This window comes from Struthio camelus, chromosome 5 (genome assembly GCF_040807025.1).
Source record: "Struthio camelus isolate bStrCam1 chromosome 5, bStrCam1.hap1, whole genome shotgun sequence".
Classification (NCBI taxonomy): domain Eukaryota; kingdom Metazoa; phylum Chordata; class Aves; order Struthioniformes; family Struthionidae; genus Struthio; species Struthio camelus.
The window spans coordinates 80522789-80547395 of NC_090946.1; the positions used below are offsets into that span (position 1 = coordinate 80522789).

At 65.2% G+C, this 24607-nt stretch overlaps 2 protein-coding genes across 2 annotated transcripts; both read right to left on the reverse strand.

The window, feature by feature from the left end:
- Positions 1 to 9309: 9309 nt before the first annotated feature.
- PTGER2 (prostaglandin E receptor 2) lies at positions 9310 to 13672 on the reverse strand. Its single transcript, XM_068947550.1, has 2 exons — positions 12809 to 13672; positions 9310 to 10886 (listed from the first exon to the last, which is right to left on the reverse strand). Exons 1-2 carry the CDS (start codon positions 13655 to 13657, stop codon positions 10638 to 10640), a joined length of 1098 nt encoding a protein of 365 aa, XP_068803651.1. The 5' UTR covers positions 13658 to 13672; the 3' UTR covers positions 9310 to 10637.
- Positions 13673 to 16403: 2731 nt separating this feature from the next.
- On the reverse strand, positions 16404 to 23562 carry LOC138067557 (prostaglandin D2 receptor-like). The gene is made up of 2 exons (XM_068947551.1): positions 22675 to 23562; positions 16404 to 20947 (listed from the first exon to the last, which is right to left on the reverse strand). Exons 1-2 carry the CDS (start codon positions 23491 to 23493, stop codon positions 20681 to 20683), a joined length of 1086 nt encoding a protein of 361 aa, XP_068803652.1. The 5' UTR covers positions 23494 to 23562; the 3' UTR covers positions 16404 to 20680.
- Between the last annotated feature and the right edge of the window lie 1045 nt (positions 23563 to 24607).

Here is a 24607-nt window from a genome sequence, read left to right on the forward strand (position 1 = left end):
CCCCCTGAGAGGACGTGGACCCCATAGGGACCCTCTGGGACAACAGAGATCCCCTACAATGACAGGGACCCTGCAGGGACCTCCTACAAGGACAGGGACACCCTACGATGACAGTGACCTCTTGGGAGGCCAGAGATTCCCCGTACGCTGATGAGGACCGCACAGGCACCCCCTGTGACGATAGGGACCCCCCCGGGAGGAGAGGGACGTCGCCACCAGATGTCGGACGGTCCACGCAGGCGCCGAGCCCGCGGCGGGGCCACCCGGGAGCCGGGCGCCGGCCGGGCTCCTGCTCCGCAGGGCAGAGCCGCCGGCTCCGAGAAACGAGGGCAGGCTCCCGGGGGGCCGGACGGAGCGCCGGGCTCGGCGGGCGTCCGCACCGCTCCATCCGGCCTCCGTCGAGCCCGCAAAGTCCCAGCGGCGGCAGAAGGCAGTTAAACATGGCTTGCAAAGCGCGGCGGTGCGAAGGCAGGTCTCACCGCACACATAGTCCTTCCTGCCTTGGCGTTTCCCTCTCGAAATACGTGGGAGCACGTCAGCTGCTCGCACCCCGAGAGGACAAAGATACCAAGCGAGGCGGCGGAGCGGGCGGCCTTCGCTGGCCGGGCGGCGGGGGCTGCCTCGAAAGCTCACCGGCGTCCCGCAGGAGGGAGCTGGGGGGGTCCCTGCCGGGCCTCGGAGCCCCTCCGGCTCCCCCTGCGAGACGTTATGAATTATGAACGTTGCCATAGCCATGCTTTACCATAGTAACGCCGGGACATTCATTTTTAAGAAGAAACAATGAGCCGACGAAAGGGCCTCGCGCGCTCCCCGCAGGCCACGGCGCAGCGAAGCTCTCGGGCGAGCCTTCGGCCCCGCGGCGATCGCAATCGCTGCCAGAGGCCGGGCGGCGCGCTGGCAGCCGCCGTGCGATGCCGCCCGCTGACTCGCTTGGCGAGCGGAGCCCTTCGGCCAGGGCTTGAGGCGCTCTCGTCTTCCTCGGGAGCGCTGAGCTGGGCAGACGGCATGATGGAGCTGGGAGTCGGCCTGGCCTCTGCGGGGCCATTTGAGAGCCCGTGCTGCTGCCAGTGAGTGTTTCCCACCCCTGGATGGATGAAAAATGTCTTTGATGGAGGAAGTAGCAGCTGCTCATGACAAATAAACGTCCCCTCTCGTATATACATCCACGGCGAGCCCCGTCGCTCTCCATCATCTGCGCGGCCAAGACTCTGGTAGCACGAACGCGCCCGGATAAACACAGGCAAAGCAAGCAGCTTTGGAATGGCTTCGTGTAAACACACTTTCGGCTTTTTTTAACTCTGCTCGAACCCGCCCGCTTTGAAACTTCACATCTGGCCCAGCCAGCCCTGCCTTCCTCTGCCTCCCCGACCGGAGGAAGGTGCTCTGGAGGAAACCTTGCTTTCGGCGCGCCGGGCCGGGGTTGCTGGGGATGCTCCGGGTAGAGAGCCTGGTTGCTCCAGCCGTTGCACTGCTGCAAAATTAGCGTCGCCTTGGGTTTCGCTGGGCTGAAATTACAGCGAAGGTGCTAGCAAAGCCGGGAGGACGCCGGGCAGGACGGGGAGGCTCCCGGAGCAGGCTGGCGTCGAGTGACGGGCTTGATGAGAGGTCTCGCCCAGCCTCGAGGAAGAGGGGAAGGAGGCGGTGGGCGCACAACAACCCGCGGGAGCTGGGGCCAGCGAGCGCCGGGGCAGGCGGCGCGCTCAGCCGCCCTGCGCCGCGCCAACGCGCGCACGGCCTTTCGAGGCCGGCACCGAGCGAAGCAAACGCCGAAGCGGAGAGGGGAGCGTTTCGCTGGCGTTTGCCCGCGGCTGCCCCCGGAGCCTGCCACGCCGCGGAGCGGGAGCCCCTCGAGCTCTGCCCCGGCGGCGGCGCCCGTCGCTCCCGCTGCCCCGCCGCGCGGTGGGAAGAGCCCCTCTCGCCGCCGGTGCCGCTCGCCTGCGGGCGCTGGCCGCGGGATGGGAAAGTTCAGCCGAAGCAGAGGCCGCTCGCCGGCCCGGCGAAGGCTGCCCACAATGACAGGAGGAAAGCCGGTTGCAGCTCCCCGGGTGCTGGAGGAGACGAGCAGCTCGAAGGCTGCCGGAGCTCGGCGCTGGCGAGCACAGGAGGCAGGTGGTTTTCCCATTAGCCGCTTTATTAATTTTCTGTAGTTTCCCAAATCGATCTGAGTTGGAAGGGGAATCGCCTGCTTCCTCCCGGGGCTGGCCGGCCTCCAGGCGTGACGCCGCCGACGCGGGCTGTGACGGAGCGCGGAGGCGCAGCCGGAGAAGGGGACGCACCGTCCGTGCGTGCGAGCGTTCGTGGGAGCCTGACTCAGCGGCCGGCTGAGCAACGGCAGCGCCGCCGGCTCCTTCCTGCGCCCCCGGGACGAGGGAAGCACGGCCAGGGCGGATGGACGGATGGGCGCAGGGAGAAGAAACCGTACTGATGCGGGGTGAGGTGGGAAGAGGTGCTCAAGGAGCGTGGAGAGGACACCGAGGCAGAGAAACGCCGTGCCCTGCTTTCCCCCAACTCGCATCCTCTCAGCGATGGCTGCAGTAGCCATGGGCACTGGGACCTCTGCATCGGCCTCTCTCATCCTGCGTCCCTGGGAAGGTCCCTGGGATTCATCTGACCGGGTGTAGATGTCCTCTACGAAGTCTCCATCCGAGCTCCTTTTCTGGCTCCCTTCGTAGCTAATGAGCTATGCTGCACCTCTCTCCAAAGGAGACATCTCAGATCTCCTCACCCCATGGGACCGCTTGTCCCCACGCATGGCTCGGGGCCGACACAGACCTCCCCCCGCCGCAGGCTGCTTGCGTGCGCTGCTCCTCTTTCCATGCCACGCACAGGGCGACAACTTTCCCTGAGATCTCTGGGCAGGTGAAGCTGTTCACTTCACCTCAGCTTCATCCCATGCAGAAAGAAATAAGCTTTGAGACATCAGAGTCATAGGAGCAGCCCCGCCAGCCTGGGGGTTATGTGTGTCTCTCAGTCTCCTTCCTCTGTTTCCTCGTTCAATGCCCCTTGATGCAGCCCTGATGTCAAGAAGGCTCCTCTGCCCTCAGATGTCTCCCAGCAGTGGGACATCCCCAAAGCCAGCACAGCCCCAGCACGGCCAGGAGTCTGCTGGTACCAGCGGTTGGGTGTCCTGCTGTGTTTTCTCTCCCTCCAGTCCTCTCCCTTCCCTTTTTCTGCAGATGACCCTGTCCCACTTCCCTGTCCTTGTGGCTGTGTTTACTTCTGCTACCCTCAGCACCTGCCCTCCAGGCTCTCTTGTTCAGCTGTGATGACACTGTCTCCCATAACATCTTCATAGACCAGCTGATGAAGTATGGTCTGGAGGAGTGAGGTGGATTGAAAACAGGCTGAACTGTGAGTTTCAGAGGGTTGGGATCAGTGGCACAAAGTCCAGCTGGAGGCCAATCACTAGTGGTGTCCCCCAGGGGTCGATACCAGGGCCAGTGCTGTTTAACATCTTCATTAACGACCTGGATGATGGGACAGAGTGCAGCCTCAGAAGGTTCACAGATGACACAAAACTGGGAGGAGTGGCTGATACCCCGGAGGGCTGTGCTGCCATTCAGAGGGACCTGGACAGGCTGGAGAGCTGGGCAGAGAGGAACCTCCTGAAGTTCAACAAAGGCAAGTGCAGGGTCCTGCACCTGGGCAGGCTGGGGGCTGACCTGCTGGAGAGCGGCTCTGCCGAGAAGGACCTGGGAGTGCTGGCGGACAACAAGGTGACCACGAGCCAGCAGTGTGCCCTTGTGGCCCAGAAGGCCAATGGGATCCTGGGGTGCATTAGGCAGAGCGTTGCCAGCAGGTGGAGGGAGGTGATCCTGCCCCTCTCCTCAGCCCTGGGGAGGCCTCCCCTGGAGTACTGTGTCCACTTCTGGGCTCCCCAGGACAAGAGACATGGACAGACAGGAGCAAGTCCAGCGGAGGGCTACAAAGGTGATAAGGGGACTGGAGCATCTCTCCTAGGAGGAAAGGCTGAGGGAGTTGGGCCTGTTCAGCCTGGGGAAGAAAAGCCTCAGGGAGGATCTGATCAATGGGTACAAGTATCTGAAGGGAAGGTGTTGAGAGGATGGGGCCAGTCTCTTCTCACAGGTGCCCAGCAACAGGACACGAGGCAACGGGCACAAACCGAACCACAGGAAAATCTACTTGAACACAAGAAAACACTGCTTTCCTGTGAGGGTGACAGAGCACTGGAGCAGGTTGCCCAGAGAGGTGGTGGAGTCTCCTTCCCTGGAGATATTCCAAAGCCTTCTGGACACAATCCTGGGCAATGTGCTCTAGAGGACCCTGCTCAAGACTAGCTGATCTCCGGAGGTCCCTGCCAATCCGAGGTATTCTGCAATTCTGTGATTATGGCCTCAAATCCACAGTCATCTCCAGCTGCACTTGTAGCCCTTATCAGTCCCCTCCCATGGGGTCGGGACAGGTCTCCTGGCAGAAGCAGCTTCTGCTCGTCGCACCGCTAAAGAATGAGCTCAGTCCCAATGGCTGGTTGCCGTCTCCCTTGTCTGGGCCATTCCCCGCGTTGTCCCTTCCTTGCACCCATCGCAAATGGCAAGGCAGCCTTCCAGGTCTCTGCCCCCTGGTCAGTGGAGGGGTTTGGCTGGTGGCCTCTGCCCAGGGCAGATAAGCTGCTTCCTCACCCAGCAGTTGTGACTTAAGCCTGGAAGTCCCAATTTGCCTCTGCGACCGCTGTGGTTTCTGCCCATCTTGCCGTTGCAGGGGCCCCGGCCAGGCCGGCAGCAAAAATACCTGCTGCAGCGCTGCGGGCGGCTCTCCTCCTCGAGGACAAGCCCCCTGGCTGACCCATCTCTCCGTGCGAGCTTTGCCTTGTCATCGGGACCGAGGGAGAAATTTCACGTCCCTAAAGCAACGGATGATTTCAGAGAAGAAGCCGAGGAGATATTTGTGCTGAGCAGCGCCGGGCTGTTTAAAGGCAGCCCGGGAACACCCCGTGGACTTGCGTTTTGACCATTAAAGGACCTGGCTGCTTAGCGAAACAAACCTTTTTTTTTTTTTTTAAAGAGTTTTATTTCAGCCACAAATTGGCATCTTCCGCAGCTGGGGTAGATGAGGGAGAACCACAGCGAACCCAGAGGCGGTGGCTGCTCTCAGCCGCAGAGGTGGGGACCCAGATGGCACATAGCTTTCCAGCGTGACTAATATTATCTGGTCTGCATGTGACTTGCCTGGAAAGCCCGGGACCTTTGATCTTTCCTCTTCCTCGCACAAGTTTGGCTCATGAAGCTGTTAACAGGATCCTGCCCCTACCTAATAAAAAGGGGTTTGCAGGAGAGGTCAGAGCTTTCGGTGCGGGGCGGTTTGCACTCTGCCGTGCTTAGCTACGGATTGCTACTTTTACGGCCTTTTCAAAGCCAGATGCTTGACATTAGTTTGACACTGTTTAGTCTCTTTATTTTTAAAGACTAAAATCGTTTTGGGAACTGCATCAGAACTAGCAAATCGTCGGCTTTTCCCTGCGGATAGCAGAGCTTGGCTGGCTGCGGATGTTTCTATATTTCAGGGAAGCCCGTTTTGGAAGGAAAAAAAAAATAATAATAATAATAAAGCAGTTGTGCATGTGAAACGCTTAGGACTCCCGAGAGTCTCCTAACCAAGGTCTCTCGCAGCGCCCTGGCCGAGGAGGGAGGCGGTGGTCCTCCTGCCGGCGCCCCGAGCGAGGCCGCGGCTCTCGGCCGGCCCAGCGGGAGCTGCAGGACACCCGGGTCCGGCCGCGGCCCGGCCCGTTGGAGACACATGCTGAGGAGCTCTTTGCCTTCGCGCTCAGCAGCAAAACCAAGCCGGGACAACAAAGCAGCAAAGCTCGGCCGTCCGCAGGGAAACGAGCCCGCGAGAGCCCGGATGGGTCTTGTTTGGGCCCGGAGGGGTGTGGGAGGCGGTCGGTGGGGCGGGCTGCACCTCTGCCTCCCGCGTTCCTCCCGGCTTCGTCAGCTCGCGGAGCCGCGGGCAGGTGCCGGCAGCGGACGTGGGAACCCGGGAATCTGCCGGGATCCCGAAAGCCACCGGCAATCCCAGAGCTGCGGAAACGGCAGCACGGCGGCAGATGTTGGAGGAGAGGCGGACGAGACCTTCGCCCCTCCGCGGAGCTGTGCGCGGCGCGGGGTGGGGTGGGGGCTGAAAAGCCAAAAGGGAAAATCAGTTCTTATTCCTAATTTGCAGCCCAGGCAGAAAAGGTGGCTCCCGAAAAGTCATCCTGCTCATAACCTTGACGTTTCCAAGATCTTGTAATAGTCCCACCGTCGTGACGGCGGGGAACAGACCAAACGCATATAGCACCCTGGGTTTCGGCGCTCGGCAGCAGGCTCTGACTTTGAGCCCATCATGTCTGGGCTACCCGCAAAATCGCAGCCTTCCTGGAGGGCGCTGATACCGTCGCGGCAAGGTAAAATTCGGCTTGATTTAAATCGCTCTCTGCTCTGGAGCTGCTGTCGGAGGCCAGCGCTTGCTCTCGGTCACCGGTGTCCACAACGGGACCCCCGTGAAGCCGGGCAAACGGGAGCTGCGCTGGGACCGGAGGGGTTCGCGTTAGCACACGGGCACGCCGAGAGCATCACAAGCAGCAGAGGCCAAAAGCGGCTCCCCTTTTCCGGGGTGAGCACCGGCAATACTTACAAGCTCGTTCCCGAGCCCGGCTGTGCCATCTTCCCTTAGGGTCCCCACTTCCTCGCCGTATTAATTTAATCCGATTTAATAGTTTTTGCACGTGGCATCCGACCTCGTGACGGCTGGAAACCGTCGCACCGGAAAACTCCTCCGGACTGTGCAAAACCGAGTTTCCACATCGAGTCCCCGGCATTCGGGTGTCCGCGAGCGCACGACCAACGCGCCCCAGCCCAGCCCCGGCCGGGCCCCTGCCAGCCCCGCTCCGGGCTACCGGCAGCCCCGGCTGGCCAGAGTCGCCCGCAGGTGTCTGATAAAGGAACCTAGTGCGGGGGGACGATCGAGCAGCAGGATGATTTTTTTTTTTCTCTCGGCGTGCTCGGCCCCGTGGGAAGGTGCAGGCTGCCCTCCTCTTCCTCCGCACGCCCTCTCCTCTCCTCTCCTCTCCTCTCCTCTCCTCTCCTCTCCTCTCCTCTCCTCTCCTCTCCTCTCCTCTCCTCTCCCCTCCTCTCCTCTCCCCTCCTCTCCTCTCCTCTCCTCTCCTCTCCTCCACATGCTCTTTCTTTCTCTTTTTCTCCTTCTCTTTCTCGCTCCCTTTCTCTCCCCATTTCCTTCTCGCCCTCCTCTTCCTCCACATGCCTTCTCCTCTTCCCTGCTCTCCTCTCCTGTCCTCTGCTCTGTTCCCTCTTCCACATGCTCTTTCTTTCTCTCCTTCTCCTTCTCCTTCTCCTTCTCCTTCTCCTCCTTCTCCTTCTCCTTCTCCTTCTCCTTCTCCTTCTCCTTCTCCTTCTCCTTCTCCTCCTTCTCCTTCTCCTTCTCCTTCTCCTTCTCCTTCTCCTTCTCCTTCTCCTTCTCCTCCTTCTCCTTCTCCTTCTCCTTCTCCTTCTCCTTCTCCTCCTTCTCCTTCTCCTTCTCCTTCACTTTCCCTTTCCCTTTCCCTTCTCATTTCTCTCTTTCTTTCTCTTTCCCTTTCTCTTTCCCTTTCTCTTTCCCTTTCTCTTTCCATTTCTCTCTTTCTTTCTCTTTCCCTTTCTCTTTCCCTTTCTCTTTCTCTTTCTCTTTTTCTCCTCTCTCTTTCTCACTCCCTTTCTCTCCCCCTTTCCTTCTCGCCCTCCTCTCCCTCGGGCTCGGCGAAGCAGATGCCAAGCCAAGAGGAGCCGCCAGCCGGAGGAGGCCGGCTGGGCCGCCGGTGGGCCCTTGGCCCCGGCGCTCGCCCTCCGCCTCCGCTCCCGGGCGGCAAACGCCGTCTCCCGCTCAGCGGCCCGAGACGGGCAAGTCCGCGCATCCCCCGGCGGGCGAGCGAGCGACTGACCTCGGCGGCACCTGGCTGGTAGAGAAGGACCCTCGGGGCGGGTGGAAGGACGTGACATGGGCAAAGAGGCTCCTTCCTCCCGCCCCCCCCCCCCAATCCCCAGCCTTGGAGGCAGCCAGCCTGCGAGCCCCTTAGCCGCCACGACAAGCCGAGCGGCTCCCAGCGGGATGGATGCTCCGAGGTCGCGTCCCGGCCCCGCGTTTTCTCATTAGGAGCCAGAAAGCTCCCCCCCCCCAAAAAAAAAAAAAAAAACCCAAAAAACCCCCCCAAGCAGCCGGCACTACTTAGGGGTGGGCAGCGGAGCCGGCTCCTCGGAGGGGGGGCCAGCCCGCCTTGCAGCTTCTCCCCGGCGCAGCCCCCCGGGGCAACGAGCGGCTCCTCTTCCCACCACGGAGGCGTCCTCCGCGGCGGCGGCCCGGGCCCCCGCCGGCACTGCCCCTCCGCCGCTTCGCAACGCCACGGCTGGGGGTTTGGTTTGGTTTGTTTTTTTTTGGCCCCAACCCCGCTGCCTCCCCCCCCCAGTCTTTTGCACGCGAGGCCGCCTGTCCTTCGGCCTCCGAAGAGGATTAGGCAACCGGTCCAGGAAACGCAGCGTGAGCAGCGCTGTCGCGAGCAGGCGGACGACGGCAGCGCAAGCACCGGCGGCCGCTCGGGTTCCCAGCTCAAGTCAAGCATCCTCCGGGAAACAACGGCCGGGGGGGGGGGTTCCCCTCTGAGCCCCCTTCCCCGGCCGCCGGTGCCCAGACGCTGCATCGCTCGGCCACCTCGGGAACCGCAGGGCTCCCCCCAACCCCGCGCGGGACTTTTAGCGACTCGGTGCCCGCCGTGCCCCTTCCCCGCTAAACGGCCCCGAAACGCGGGGCAGGGCTGGAGCGGAGCCGGCGGGGAGGCGCGCAGGCGGCGGGCGGCGGGGGGGGGCTTGAGCAATAGCATCGCTGCCATCTGCCCACACGCTCCTCCAAGGCCAGTAAACTTCCTGTGGCTATTGGCTGCCTGACAAAAGTGACATAAATTCTGACTTCTTTTAGGTTCGGTTTTGTTTTGACAGCAGGTATGAACTCCGTCCAGCCTTTCCCTGCGTGCAGGATATATAATTTTAGGGCAAGGAAAATGCCTGCGCCGCAGACTGACGGCGCAGCCGGAGCGCTTCGACCCCTTCCAGCCGCTGCTGGGCTTCGCAAGCCGACGGCTAAAGCGCCTCGGACCCGAGCGAGCCAAGGCGTCTGTCTTATTTTCCCGCTGAAATGCAGGGGTTTGGGGTTTTTTGGTTTTTTTTTTTTTTTTCTGTTTCTGCCCAGATAAACGGCCCAGAGGTGAGGCTATTGCTGCACGGCAGGGGCCGCGCCGCAGCGGGAAGAACGCAGATCTCACGCAGCGGGGCCGCTTCATCCTTGCCGTCTCGCGGCGTCGCAGCCCGCCGCTCGGCAGCTTCCTTCCAGCGCCAACGTTTATTATAAGAGAGGGTTGGTGGTGGGGGGGGGGGGGGGCGGTTTTTTAACATCGATTACAGAAAGGTTAAAAAATATTTAAAAAAAAAAAAGCTCCAAATCTCTGCAACGTTGGGGTTTGGTCGAACACGACGTTTGGAGCTGCGGCTGGCCCGGCGAGGCTGCGGGAAGCCCTGCTCCGTGCCGGCCCGCCGCTCCGGGCACGGGTACAGCGGAGGCAGAGCCGGCTGCGGAGCAGCGACCGACCCGTCCCGCGCTCCCCGCTCGGGCTCCTCGTTGCTCCCGTCGGGGCCGGCACGATGCCGTACGAGCGTTCGGGAGAGGCCGCGCGGCTCCGCCTGGCCGCGCGCGGTGCAAACCGGCCAAAAACGTCACTGCTCTCTGCCCAGCGCTCTCGGAGCCCAGAGTCAGGGTGAGGGGCAGAAAGCGAGGCAGGGGCATGCACACGGACCCGAGCAAGCGCATCGCCTTAGCGAACCAGGCTACCCAACGGAGGCTGAAGAAAGGAGCAGGGCGAAGGTTTCTTCCCACGCAGCTGCAGCTCCCGCCTCGCTCGGCTCTGCAGACCCGCAGGGACACGCGCGGCCCCGCTCCGGAGCAGGCAGGGGCACGCGGGAGGAGGAGGAGGAGGATGCACGGGCTGGACCGCTCGGACGGGGTGGGAGCACCCAGGCTTTGCCAAGGCAGAAGGACCTCGGCCGTGACCTGCCACTGCTGCAGGGCAGTGCCTACGCCCGCGCTCCTCTTCCAGCCGAAAGGACTGCGCGCACCTTGCTCAAAAGCGAGGCGGCAAGACGGCACGTCGGCTCCGGCCCCGTTTCCTTCCCCCAAGCCATCCCGGCACGGCCGAAGCGGGTGGGAAGAGGCAGGAGGCACCGGAGCTGTTCGAGGCCCCGGGAGCAGCAGCCTCCTAAATAAGCAGTTTGGCTGCCGCAAGCAAGCGGGGAGCCGGCCTCGGCCGAGCAAGCGGTGGGAAAAAGTCCCCGCCGCCAGGGCAGTAGTGTTAAAGCAGGACCCCCCCCACCAATCCCATGTCCCCCCCCCCCACCCCGTCTCCGGCACCTCCGTGCCGCCGCAGCGCGCGTCCTTGGCTGGACGGGGACAGCCCTGTCTAGCGGCGGCAGCGGCATCCAGCCGCTCGGCGGCTTCTCACATCTCCGTCCCGCCGGCAAGTGCTTTCCGGCACCGCGCTCGCTTTGCTCTGCCGTGCCCGGAGGAAGCCCAGCCTTCCCGACGTCCTCCCGCAAAAGCCACCCGATCTACTGCCCGCAGAGGTCGAGCCGCAGCGCCAGTTTCGTCTCGGCAGCGGACGGTCTCCGTACGCTCCCGCGGCTCGGCTGCGACACGTGGCAGCACAGGACGGAGCGCATGAGCCGCAAGACCGGCGGCCGCAGGATGGCGAAGACCCAAGGGTCGATGATGGGGTTAAGGGACAGAAAGCGCAGAGCGAGAAGGTCCCACTCGTGGTTGTCTTCTGCCTCGCTGAACTTGTTCATGTAGGCCCGGATCTGCAAAACACAACGGGGAAGAGCAGCGCTAGGCTGGCTCTCGCGGGTGCCGAGCCTCCGCGGTAGGTGCTGGCGACTTGGGGCGGGCGAGGGGTGGCGGGGGGGTTGTGGGGGGGATTTTCACCGGCGCAGCCCACGTTTCGTCTGCGGATTTCCTGCTAAGGAGAGCCAGGCGCGCGCTCTGCTCGCCGGGGCTCCCTCGGTCCCTAAGGCGCCCACGCCGCCGCGGGCTCCCTGGCCGGGGACGGGGGCTCGACGGACGCGCCGCCCCGCCGGAGGGGCCCCCGGGGCCGCCGCCTTTCCTGCGCCGCGCCGACTCATCGCTCGCAGGGTTTCCTGGCGGGGTGACTCGGCGCTCCTTGCTCCCGGCGGCCGCGTCGCCGCATCGCCCCCCAAGGCAAAGCGCGCCACCGAGCAGGCGCCGGCCGCGCTCGGCGGCCCCGGCCGATGGGCACGGGCCAAGCCGGCGCGTTTCGGGACGCGAATGACATCTGCCACCACATCCTCCTCCCCTCCCATCCCCGGTTGGCACTTTCCCACCGTCTGTGCCCAAAATCAGCCTGGCCACGTGTCCCCTCCGAGGGGTCCTGCTTCGCTACCACCCGACCGCCCAGGCGCAGGCTTTTCAGGAGCCGCGGGAAAGGCACCGCTCCGGACGCTGAGGCTGGATCCCAGGATGCTCGCGAGCTCCCGGCCGCTACTCCTTTGCCTTTTCTCCGTCTTAAAACCCAGACAGCCTGGCGTGGCTGCGGGCCGCGCTGCTTTGCTTTTCCCCAGGGGCTCTGCCTTCTGCGAGCGCCCAGGGAAGGTAGCGGCCATCCGACTTCGGGAACGCAAACTCGGCCCCGGCTGCATTCCCGACCTTGGCAGGGCTCGCTGCTAATGGGAACAAGATGACGGCGAAACAGCCTCCTGCTGCTGCCCGTTCGCACGCACGCACGCGGGCCCGGCGCTGCGCCTCCCGGGGCTCGGGGGCTGCGGATACGCGAGCGTGGCCGAGCAGCTTGGGATGATCTGGGCCGGGCAACTCTCTTGGCCCAGCATAGCTCAGACAGACGGAAAGCAGCCCTTCGGCGGTGCAAGCATGAGACCGGGAGTCAGGGGACTTGCCTTCTCCTCCTCCTCGCTTCGCTGCGCTGTTTCGACCCCTCCGCCCCACCCCAGATTGCTGCCGCGAGCCCTGAGCGTGGATGGGGTGGGTGCCCCGGGAAGGGCACCCATTCCCATGCTCCCGCGTCGCGTGGGATGTGGGCAGGACCCTTGGGACTGCTGCTGCTGTGGCTGACGGTCTGCATCTCCGTTCCCAGCCATCCCCCATCTCTGCGCCCCGGGTTTTTTGCGGAGGAACGGATATCCGTGTCTAACAGTGGGGAAGGCGCTGCCTGTCCACGTCTCCAGCTCCAGCCCTTCCCCTCGCCACCCAAATCTGGGCTAACCCTGGCTGCCCTGGCACCCATGCTCCTTTCCCTGCTGCCCTGGCGGTGACGCCTCCCGCCCAACCCAGCTGCATTCACTTCCTCCCCACCTTCTGAAGGCTGGTTTCGTGTCGCACCACCGCTCACACCTCCACAAGGAGTGCCCGGCTCACGGGACCGCAGTGACCGCCCTGTGGTCCAGGGGACTCCCCCGTGGCCCCTGCCGGGGCCATGCCCACGCCGCACTGCCTGGAGGGCAGCTCTGCTCCCGCCACCCCGTCTCCTACCAGCTCCGGGGACTCGAGGGGTGGTTTCCCCCACGGGAAATGCAAACTTGCCGAGAGTTTGGGGCAGACCCAGAATCTCCTGAGCGTCCTGAGGAGCAAGGCTTTGGTCCCAGCCCTCGAGGCTGGCTAGGTTTGGGCAGCGGTCTGGGAGAGAGCAGGGAGAGAAATGGGGGTGCTGGGAAGGGGGACGCCAGCGCAGGGGAGAGGCAGTTGCACTCACCGTGAAAGGCAAGGAGCAGATGACGAAGGTGATGGTCATGATGGAGAGCAAAAGGAGGTGGTCGATCTCCTCCGCCATGGAGGACATCCCACGAGCGCAGCCCCCGGCCACCCGGGGCTGGTCCGGCGTCGCCATCCGGCGGGTCTTCTGCCCCCGGCGGTGCATGCGGGCCAGGTTAGTGATGACGCTGAGGTTGCAGAGCAGCACGGAGACGATGAGAAACAGGAGCAGGGTGGCGTAGAGCAGCGAGAAGATGATGTCCGTCCCGGATACCTCCTTGCTGCCGTTGTGCTGCAGGTAGTCCAAGTGCATCTGGATGAAGCACCAGGTGCCGGGGCAATACTGTACGTAATGCCCGAAGCCCACCAGAGGTAAGGAGCAGAAGGCAGCGGAGAAGGTGTAGATGGCGGGCAGGGCAACCAAGCCCGTGCGGGGGCCGAGAAAACGCTCGTAGAAATAGGGTTGGCCCAGGGCCAGGCATCGCTCCAGCGCCATGGCGAAGAGGATGAGCATGGTGGCGAGGCCGAAGAAGCTCATGGAGAAGCCGAAGTAGAGGCAGATGTGCCCGCCCTGAGCCAGGGCCGTCAGCGTGCGGTTGCGGTGGTAGGAGGCCAGCACGAAAGGGCTGACGGAGCAGGTGCCCAGCAGGTCGGTGACCACCAGGGCCAACACCAGGACGTGGAAGAGGGAGGGCGGGCGGCGGCGGCGGCGGCGGCAGCGCAGCAGCAACCCCAGGGCCAGCAGGTTGCCCAAGAGGCCGGCGGAGAACATGAGGGCGCTGATGCTGGGGCTGGCGCCGGGCGGCAGCGCCTCGCCCCGCTCGCACAGCCCCCGGCCCGTGCCGTTCATCCCGCCGCCGCCGCCCCGACTGCGCCGCCGCCGCCTCCCTGCGCGCCGCCCTCCGCCGCCCTCCGCCGCCGCGGCACCGCCCCGCCGGGCGGCCCCCGCGCAGCGCAGCCCGCCGGGCCCCGGCCGCAGGGGCAGCCCCAGCGCCGGGCCCGCTGCCCCCGCTGCCCCCGCTGCCCCCGCTGCCCCCGGCGCCGCCGCAGCCCCGGCAGCAGAAGCAGCAGCCGGGCGGCTGCGGCGGGGGGATCCCGTCCCGGCTGGCAGTGCCGGTACCGATGCGGATGCTGCGGCTGGACGGCGAGTCCCGGGGCTGCTACAGGAAGCTGGTGCGGTCCGGGGGTCCTGGGGCTGCTGTGGGAGTCCCGGTACTGGTGCGGGACTCCTGGCTGGACGGCGAGTCCCGGGGCTGGTGCAGGACCCCCAGTGTCGATGCGGGACTCCTGGCTGGACGGCAAGTCCTGGGGCTGCTGCGGGAAGCTGGTGCGGTCCGGGGGTCCTGGGGCTGCTGTGGGAGTCCCGGTACTGATGCGGGACTCCTGGCTGGACGGCGAGTCCCGGGGCCGGTGCAGCACCCCCAGTACCGATGCAGAACTCCTGGCTGGACGGCGAGTCCTGGGGCTGCTGCGGGAAGCTGGTGCGGTCCGGGGGTCCTGGGGCTGCTGTGGGAGTCCCGGTACTGATGCGGGACTCCTGGCTGGACGGCGAGTCCCGGGGCCGGTGCAGGACCCCCAGTATCGATGCAGGACTCCTGGCTGGACGGCGAGTCCCGGGGCCGGTGCAGCACCCCCAGTATCGATGCAGAACTCCTGGCTGGACGGTGAGTCCTGGGGCTGCTGCGGGAAGCTGGTGCGGTCCGGGGGTCCTGGGGCTGCTGTGGGAGCCCCGGTACTGATGCGGGACTCCTGGCTGGACGGCGAGTCCCGGGGCTGGTGCAGGACCCCCAGTGTCGATGCGGGACTCCTGGCTGGACGGCGAGTCCCGGGGCCGGTGCAGCACCCCCAGTACCAATGCAGGACTCCTGGCTGGATGGCGAGTCCCGGGGCCGGTGCAGCACCCCCAGTATCGATGCAGGACTCCTGGCTGGACGGCGAGTCCCGGGGCCGGTGCAGCACCCCCAGTATCGATGCAGGACTCCTGGCTGGACGGCGAGTCCTGGGGCTGGTGCAGCACCCCCAATACCGATGCAGGACTCCTGGCTAGACGGCAAGTGCCGGGGCTGCTGCAGGAGGCCGGTGCGGTCCGGGGGTCCTGGGGCTGCTGTGGGAACCCCAGTACTGATGCAGGACTCCTGGCTAGATGGCAAGTCCCGGGGCTGCTGCGGGAAGCCGGTGTGGTCCGGGGGTCCTGGGGCTGCTGTGGGAGCCCCGGTACTGAGGCGGGACTCCTGGCTGGACGACGAGTCCCGGGGCTGGTGCAGGAGGCCGGTGCGGTCCGGGGGTCCTGGGGCTGCTGTGGGAGTCCTGGTACTGATGCGGGACTCCTGGCTGGACGGCGAGTCCCGGGGCCGGTGCAGGACCCCCAGTACCGATGCGGGACTCCTGGCTGGACGGCAAGTCCTGGGGCTGCTGCGGGAGGCCGGTGCGGTCCGGGGGTCCTGGGGCTGGTGTGGGAGCCCCGCTACCGATGCGGGACTCCTGGCTGGACGGTGAGTCCTGGGGCCGGTGCAGCACCCCCAGTATCGATGCGGGACTCCTGGCTGGACGGCGAGTCCCGAGGCCGGTGCGGGAGGCCAGTGCAGTCTGAGGGTCTTGGGGCTGGTGTGGGAGCTCCGGTACCGATGCAGGAGCTGCAGCTGGACGGCAAGCCCTGGGGCCGGTGCAGGAGCCCCGGTCCGGTCTGGGGGTCCTGGTGCCAATGTGGGAGCCCCAGTACTGATGTGGGACTCCCGGCTGGATGGCGAGCCCTGGTGCCGGTGTGGGACCCTGGTCCAGTCTGGGGGTCCTGGTGCTGATGCGGGAATCCCGGCTGGACAGTGAGCCCCGATATCAGTGAGGGAGACCCAGTCCGGTCTGGGGGTCCTGGGGCTGGTGTGGGAGCCCCAGTACCAATGCGGGACTCCCGGCTGGATGGCGAGCCCCAGTACTGGTGCAGGAGCCCCAGTCTGGTCTGGGGGTCCTGATGATGATGTGGGAGCCCCAGTACGAATGCGGGACCCCTGGCTGGACAGCGAGCCCCAGGGCCGGTGCAGGAGCCCAGTCCGGTCTGGGGGTCCTGGTGCCGATGCGGGAGCCCTGGTACTGATGCGGGAGCTGCGGCTGGATGGCGAGCTCTGGGGCCAGTGCAGGAGCCCGGTCTGGTCTGGGGGTCCTGGTGCCGATGTGGGAGCCCTGGGTGCAGAAGCAGCCCCGGAGCCGGTGCAGGCGTCCCGGTCGGGGGCGAGCCTTGGGGGCTGGTCTGTGTCCCCAGGCGCATGGTGACCCCGGGGCTGGTCTGTGCGCCCAGGGGCACGGCGAGCCCTGGGGCCGGTGCTGTCTGGGCTGCCAGGTGGGGGGGCAGGCTGCGAGGGGAGCCTGCAGGAGTGAGGGTCCCCCATGGCCCCGGTGGCACTCATGGCCAGGCACCGGTCCTCAGTCCTGCCAGGGGTCTGGGGGCTGCTGGAGAGGGACAAAACACCGCTGCCCCTCGGTCAGCTCCACACCGTGTCCCCCAGCCCGGCCCCATTTCCCCCCTCCCCTATTTCCCCCCAGGAGCAGAGCCGGTTGCAGGGGCTGGGAAGAGCCGCCCGCCCGCCCGCGGCCCTGCCCGGGGTATGTGCAGCTACAAGCCTGGCTGCGCGCGGGCACAGCTGCCCTAAATACCAGCTCTCACCCACCTTTGCCGGGAAGCCAGGAAACCTCCCTCTGCCGCCGCTCTGCTCTCAGCAGACGGCACAGGAAGCTCCTGCCTCTTGCAGGGTGTTGCATGACCCCGATCCTCTCCCCACCTTGCCGCGGGCACAGCGCTCTGCCTTGGCCTCTGAGCCGGGATGCGGGCGACCTAGGGGCCAGGCGGCACTGGGGCGCGCTGCGTTGCCCGCGGCCCTAGCGGGAGAGGCTGCCCTTTGCCAAGCGCTCTGCTCCCCGGCCCGAACCCCGTAAAGCGCCGTGGCGGTGATGGGTGCCGGCAGAGAGGCGGCCAGCTCGCTGTCACGCGCGTGCCTTTGCTGCTGGTTTTGACAAATCTCCCTTTTGTAACAGGAACCTTGCAAAGGAAGGCAAGCTCCAGCGCCGGCTGAGCTGCGGTTTGTGACAGCACCTCCATTTCCGACGCGCTGCTCCTCTTCCTCGTTGCCGTTTCACTAGTCGCTCGACTGCGGCAGCTTCTCCAGCACGAGCGAGAGGATGCGGAGGCGCCTCGCAGGCAACGGGGCGCTGGGAGCCCAGCCCCGCTCCACGGCCACGGCCGGGCACTCGCCCGACGGCTGGGATGGAGGCCAGGGGGGTTTATACGGCTCCTGGACAAGCCCTGCGTGCGGGTGGGCATGGAGACGGGGGGGTCTCCCGCGGCTGCAGCCTGGTCTTGGCTCATCTGCTGCAACCCCATCCGTGTCTTGTCCTGCACCTCCCCGCGGGAGCAGCCTCCTGGCTTCCCGGGCCACGTGGGGCCGTGCCTGCTGCCCTTGGGCCTTCCTGGCGTCCCCAGGAAGGATGTTAAAACCCTGACCTGGTCCATCGGAATAGCTTATGGAGGCTGCGCTCTAGCAATTTGGAGGCCTTCCACGAGCCAAAGGCGTCCTGTAGGGCGGTTGCTCCAGGACTTCCCTGCCCGCCCCTCCTTTCTAGTGTTTCGTATCGCAGGACGGGGTTTTTGGCATGTGCTGGAGCTCATTTTCCTGGCAGCTAATGGAACCTTAAATACCCATCTGGGGCTTCAGGCTTCTCAACCAGCAGTTGCCTCTGATGGGATATTTCTACAATAATAGGAAAATTACTGGGCTTTTCGTTCCTCCCCTTCTGAGCTCAGAAGCAGGAAGGTGCCAGTTGGTACGCCTTGTACGCTTCCCAAGAAGCGTTTGTTTTCTTCCTTCTGCTTCCATGTTTATCTCTGGGTGCCTCGTCTCTAACAAGGACCATATGTCCTCCCAAGGGCCGTTGCCATTGTTTTCCCTCAGAGAAGATTTCCAGAGTTCATCCCACTCGGACAAAAAACCTCCGGGCTTGTAGAAAAGCTGCATGCCTTTCATGGAGACCCAAAAGCTAAGAGGAGTCGACCTCCACAGGACACTATCTGCGGGTGGGGAGAGCATGGAGACCATGCTCCATCCCTGGTGGGTTTTGATGGACAGGTTAGAGACCGCAGGCAGGGGCGGCGTAGAGGACGTATGGCAGGATGGGCTACACTGGTGGATTTACACCTTTTTAAATCAGAAGCCCACCCGACATTTGTTTAGAAAACCCAGATACAGGTTTCCTTCCAAAGCCTTCCCAGCCCCACCACCGATCTTGTGCCCTGGTGCTGCAGCCAACCTCATTCACCCCTCAGAAAAAACAGGTCTCAACACCAGAGATGCAGGAACGCAGTCGACCGCCTGCGCTCGCAGGCATGTGTAAGCACCTGGGTGGATGTGTTAAAAAAACACAACCATTCAATGGCTTGTTCTGTCTCATGGCCGGCAGGCTGAGGCGCCTGGCGGGGCGCCCGCCGCTGATGCCTCTGAAACCTGCTCCGGCACGCTGCTGCCTATTTCAGGAATGGCTTAAAAACGCAACCAGGAAGGGGGGGAAAAAAAAAAAAGAGACAAATAGAGAGCCCATTTTTAAGAAATCAATATTTTTCTGCAAAATGAGTCGGTGCAAAGTTCCGCGCCCGGATCTCACGAGCTGAAAACCTGACTGCGCCCCGTGTACGCCCCGGGAAGGCGGGGGGACGGCACGCCGTTAGGCGATGCCGGGGCAGTGACGCCAGGGAGGCAGGATGGTGCCAGGGGCTGAGCCCCCGGGCCTTCTCCGCTGCTCCCCCGAATCCCCAAGGAGGGGATGCTGGTGCCACGCGATGGCTCGGCTCGCGACCGCCGAGCGCCGGCTGGCCGAGGGCGGCCGGCCCGTCCCCGGAGGCGAGGGCAAAGGGATGCTCTCGGCAGCTCCAGGTCTGCCCCCGCCGCCCTACCCGCTCCCCGTAGCCCTGAACCGCTTCGCTTTTGCAATATTTACCAGGCTAAGCTAGGCGGGATATGCGTTCGGGCCTGAAGCGGGGAGCCCGAGGGGACGGTGATGGGCTCCCCCTCGCCTCCAACCCCAGCGGCAGCCTGCGCTCCGGCCGCCGGCCCTGGCCGGGGACGTGCTGCCATCTCTGGAGAGGACCGCGACACGGCAGGCCCCGGAAGTCCCAACGCGGAGTTATTTATCCCATCAAAACCGCCTCGGCGCTAGAGCTGCCGAGCGCAAACCTCGCCGGGGGCAGCGCCGGCCGGCACCGAGACCGCCGGCCCGCGAGAGCCGCCAGCCGAGCGACCGCCCAGGAGGACGGCCTGTGGGTCCGACCCGCTAACGAAGCCGGACGAGGTCGCGAGCGAGCCCCGCCAGCGCAGGGAGGAGGCCGCCACAGAGCCCCTATTCGTGCACCTCAATAAACATCCTGATTTTTTTTTTTTTTTTTTTTAAAAAGTTACATCCCGCCACTCGGCACCGAGCCCGGTCGCCCCGCGCAGCCTCAGCCGGCCTCTAAATACCCGTACGCCGCCGGGGCAGGGACCGCAGGTCAGCAGCCCGCTCGCCGCGCCAGCGTGCTCTCCCGCGCCGGCAGGGCGGCCCGCAGTCACTCCTCGCCGGTGGCACGGCCGCGGCGCAGCACCCCCGGGCAGCCACCGACCGCCCCGCTCCCCCTTTTCCTTAGAAAACCCTCCCGGGAGGCAGCGGTATATCCCCGACCACCCCCAGCAGCTCGCTCCAAGTCTGCCCCTTTTCTCCAACCAGGAGGGCCCGAAAGGTCCAACGGCCCGCGGGAAAATCCAGCCGGTCACCTCCAAAAAGCCCCAAGATACAGTCACAGGAGTTTCTTCCTTGACAAATAAAGTCTGCTTGACGCCAAGGGTAACATCGCCTGGCAAGCGGCGGGAACGCGGCCGCCCCCGGCACGGCTTAGCTGGGGGAAGAGGGAGAGAAACACTTGCAGCTGCCTCTTGCAAGGACACTAGGCAGGCGGGGACTTCGCTTAACATCATTTTCTGGCCTAAACAGCCGCTCGAGGCAGATATTAAATTAGCAACAGTTAATACGTGCGATCGAGGGGAAACGGAGCCGTCATTAAAGTGACCTTGTGTTTGCACGGCTGCACGCCTACTCTGCGCTACACACCCCGGGCTCCGCTTCTCCCGCTGCGCAGGGGCGGCTATCAGCACAAACACAGCAGTGAAGCGATTACGGCGAGACAGGTAAAAGCCATTCGATCAGCACGAGCGCAGCGGTCGAGCCTGGCCCGCGGCAGCTTTCGCGATAAGAGCAAGCGGCGGCGGCCTGGAGCCGGGGCACGCGGCCCAGCGACCGCTCGAGTTCGGGGGTTTGCAAAACCCGGGCCAGGCTCCGCGCGCCCGGCACAGGCTTGACGCTCGGAGGATGGGACCCCCGGGGACGGCGCCGGGTATAACCCCCCGGGGGCTCGCCCGGCTCCGCAGCGGCGGTGATTCACGGGACGAGGTGCCGCGCCGCGGCTCTGATCCGCTTTTATTCCATCGGGGCCGGACGCTTCTCCCTGCGGCGTCCCCGCAGCCGGGGAGGGACAGACGGCGTCGGCCACCCCCGGAAATCCCAGCGCGCCTCCTCCGCTGCAGCGGGGCGGGAAAGCACCGCCGGGCCGTCCCGGAGCCGGGCTCTTCCCAAACCGTCCACAAAGTGCTGCTGCTTGGAAATATTCACAGTTAGCAGCCGGGCAACGCCAGCCTCAGGCAAAACGCAGCCCCGGGGCACGGGGGCAGAGGCGCCCCACGTCCCGCGCTGGCGGCCCGCGCGCCGGGTCTGCGGCCGACGGGTTCGGTGCTCGCTTCGGCCGAGGGTCGCGGGGCAGCGTGGGGACCCCCCCCTGCCGCCGCTGCCGCCCGGGTCCTTGCCCGGCTTAGGGGAAGACGAGCTGCGGGGTGCCGGGGCCGTGCCAGGCGAGGGAGCAGAACGGGCGGTCGGCGCCGGGGTCGGCCCCTCGGAGCGGGGCTCTCCTCGAGTTCAGCCGGCGGCAAAGCCTGCGGACGAACAGGCGGAAAACGGAGGTGCGGAAAATGATGAAGACCCAGGGGTCCACGATGGAGTTCACGGAGAGGAACCGCAGCGCGCTGAGGTCGGCGTTCTCGTCGAAATCGGCCGCAAACGCCCCCGTGTAAGCCCGGATCTGTGCAAAAAACGGGGGGGGGGGGTTGGGGGGGGATTTTTTTTTTTAGAAATGAATAACGAGAAGGATCTCACCGCTGGGGTAAAGGCGAGAGCGTGGCGGTTCCCTTGCGGCCAGCAAAGGACGTTTTAACCCCTTATATCGGCACGCATCGAGCGAGCCCGTATTTTGGGTGCCAGAAACACATCCACGTTTTAAGCGTTGCTGAAACTAATGGAAAAACCGTTCCTGGGTCAGAAAGGTTTGTGGTGCAGGGGTAGGATTCCCCCCTCCGGAGCCACGTCTGGACTGGGGAGTTACAGCGGGCGGTTCGGCCGGGCTTGTTTTGTGGCGGGTGCACCGAGTCTGCCGTCCTCAGCAAGGAGGGACCCCCCGCGACGGGCAGCAAAGTGGCGCCCCGCGGATAACCCCAGGCGGTGCCGCAGGAGAGCGGGTGCCAAACGGGGGGACAAGGGATCGGCCGCCCTGGAGGGGGGTCCCAGCCCCTGGCCCAGCGGCGGCACCCCCGGCCGGCGGGAAGGAGCGTGCGGGCTGCCGTCCCCGGTCGGGAAATAATCCCGTGCAGGGAAGGTTGGGGGGGGGTGAAGGGAGCCGGATCGCCCCAGCACCCCCGGGGCAGGGTGGTGGCGACGGGGGGGTTATTTCAAGGGGGTCAGTAAGGGAACCAAGCGCTCGGGATGGTGCTGACGGGGGCGTTATTCAAGGGGGCTAAAGCCGTGAACCAAGCCTCAGGGATGGGGTGGGGGGTATTTAAAAAGGGGCTAAAGCAGTGACCCGACCCCTCGGGACAGAGCGGTAGTGGGGGCTATTTAAAGGGGGTTAAAGCAGCGAACCAGCCTCCCCTGACCCCTCCGAGATGGGGGGGGGCTACTTAAAAGGGGCTAAAGCAGTGGATTGACCTCCCCCAGCCCCTCGGGACATGGGGCGAGGGGGTTACTCGCAGGGGGCTAAAGCAGTGACCTGATCCCCCTTCCCGGGGGGTTAAAGCAACCAGCCGACCCTCGGGGGGGGGCACCAATATTTAAACGGGACTAAAGCAATGAGCTGCCCCCCGAGGACGGGGTGGTGGTGATGGGGGGGGTTATTGCAAGGGGGTTAGAGCAGCGAGCCGAGCTCGGCCGACCCCCCGGGAGGGGGCGGGGAGGGGGCGTCGGGGGGGTTATTCAAAGAGGGCTGAAGCAGCGAACCGACCCCTCCTGGAGGAGGTGGTGGTGATGAGGGGGGGGGGTTACTCCGAGGGGGCTAACACAGCGAGCCGACCTCTCCCGACCCCATATGGGGATGGGGTTTGGGGAGGGGGAGCCTATTTAAAGGGGGGGCTAAAGAAATACCCCGACCCCTCCAACACGGGGTGGGTGGGGGGGCTATTCAAAAGGAGCTAAAGCAACGAGCCCACCACCCCAGCCGGCGTGCGAGCCACTTAAAGGGGGCTGAAGAAACGAGCCGCGCCGCTGGGACGGGCCGGTGCTGATGGGGGGGGGGTTATTCCGAGGGGGCTAACGCAGCGAGCGTTATCCCATACGGGGATGGGGTGGGGTGGGGGGGGAGCCTATTTAAAGGGGGGGGCTAAAGAAATACACCGACCCCTCTAACATGGCATGGGGGGGGGGCGCTATTCAAAGGGGGCTGAAGCAAAGCGCCCTGCCCCACGACGGCGTGCTGGGGGCCGTGGCAAAGCGGAGGAGGGGGGGGGGTTCCCCAAAGCGACGGGAGGGGGTGTTACTCACGATGAGCGGCAGGGAGCAGACGGTGAAGAGGGAGGTCATGAGCCCCAGCAGGACGAGGTGGTCGAGCTCCTCCATGCGCGGCGCGGCGGCGGCGGGGGGCCCGCGGCGGGGCTGCCGCCGGGCCATGCCGTAGAGGTGCCGCATGCTGCTCACGTTGCAGGCGCCGATGGCCAGCACCAGCACGCCCATGAGGCTGGCGTAGAGCACGGGGAAGCCCAGCTGGCGCGTCCCGCCGCCGGCCATACGCATGAAGCACCAGGTGCCCGGGCAGTATTGCATGGTGGCCCCGAAACCCAGCAGCGGCAGCGCGCAGAACAACGCGCACAGCCCCGCCGCCGCCGGCGCCAGCGCGGCCCCCAGCCGCCGCGTCAGGTGCCGCCGGTAGAAATACGGGTGGCCCAGCGACAGCCAGCACTCCAGCGCCATGGCCAGCAGCAGCAGCGTGGGCGCCAGCCCGAAGAAAGCCATGAGGAAGGCGAAGAGCTGGCACAGGGCGCCCGGCTCGCCCTCGGCCCTCCGCCCGCCGGGCCACAGCTCGCTCAGGCTGCGGTTGTAAGCGTAGGCGGCCAGCACGATGGGGCTGAGCAGGCACTTGCCCAGCAGGTCGGTGACGGCCAGCCCGCTCACCAGCACGTAGAAAGCGGAGGCCCGCGGCGGGCGGCCGCCGGGCAGCCGCGAGCGCCGTCGGTGCTGCCCCAGCAGCAGCAGCGCCAACACATTGCCCAGCAGCCCGGCGCCGAAAAGCACCGAGCTGGGCACCACCGACTGCCCGCTCTCGATGGAGCGGCTGCTGCGGCACCGGTAACCCGCTCCCTCCATGCGCTGCCGCTGCCCCTGCCCCCGGCGCCGGCCGCTGGCGGCGACTGGCCCCCGCGACGGGGCGCACGGCGCGGCCGCAGCCCCGGCCCCGCCGAGGGAGGGGAGAGGCGGTGCCGGCGGCGGGGCCAGCGCAGGGCGCAGCCCCCCGGCCCGCCCCCTGCACCCTCTCCTGCCTGCCGGGCTGCCCGCAGCGCCCCGTCCCCGGAGTCGGGCTGAGCTCCGGGCTCTGCGGCTGTCCCCCACCGGCGCCGGCGGGTCCCAGCCACCAGGCTGGTGTGTGTCCGCCCCCCCCCCCCGGTGAAAGCCCCCGGAGTTTCTTCCAGGAAAAGTGGCCTCTGGAGCCGGCGAAGCGCCGCAGCACGCAGGGAGGGCGCGCGGGGTGATGAATAAGCGTGAAACCACGGCTGTCTGCTTTGGGGCCCCGTTTTTGCTAGTAGCGTGCCTAGTTTGTAGATGAGTGTGCCTGTAGCACGGAAAAGTATCGAGATGACAGGAGGTGTGGGAAAGCCGGTTTAAGGGTCCGGACATCAGCGCTCACGCGTTTTAGAGTGCTTCTCGTACTTCCCGTGTTGCATGAGGGACGCTGGTCGCTTCAAGCCTTCTCCAACGCAGCGGACTGTATGTGATTCGTTCTCCGCGCCAGGGAGAGCCCCAGTTCTGGGAGAAATAGAGACAAAAACGTTGCTGCCGATCAGCGCTTTAGCACCTGCTGGAGTTTAAGTGCTGCCCTCACTAGGGCTAAGTGCAAACACAGCCGGGTGTTTCCTGAGTTGGGGCCCAGAGGAGGAGAAATTCAACCCGCCATGGGAAAGCAAGCTAAATGATATCTGCCCAGTGAGCAGGAGAAAATAAACACACCGCCTTCTTTAACAGGCCCAGCCCGCTGGCCCGGGAGAGTTTTGTCAGCTCCGTTTCGACGAAGAGCAGAGGAGCCTGCGGCGGAGGACGAAGGCTGCTGCTCCCCTCGGCTTGCAAGCGCCCTGCCCCGACGGCGGTAAGCGTGCTTCTCCGTAGGAAGGACGCGCGGCGTGTATTTCCAGCTCTGGGAACCTCCTCTCGAACGGATCTCTACAGCATGGAGCAGAAGGAAGGCCGGGCGGGATCTCCCATAGAG

Excerpts from the sequence above, each read along its gene's own strand:
- PTGER2 (XM_068947550.1), bottom strand. The coding sequence starts at position 13,657 with ATGAACGGCACGGGCCGGGGGCTGTGCGAGCGGGGCGAGGCGCTGCCG. Across the intron at positions 10,887-12,808 it reads TCTGCTCCTTGCCTTTCACG|ATCCGGGCCTACATGAACAA; the intron begins GTGAGTGCAACT and ends TGTGTTTTGCAG.
- LOC138067557 (XM_068947551.1), bottom strand. The coding sequence starts at position 23,493 with ATGGAGGGAGCGGGTTACCGGTGCCGCAGCAGCCGCTCCATCGAGAGC. Across the intron at positions 20,948-22,674 it reads TCTGCTCCCTGCCGCTCATC|ATCCGGGCTTACACGGGGGC; the intron begins GTGAGTAACACC and ends TTTTTTGCACAG.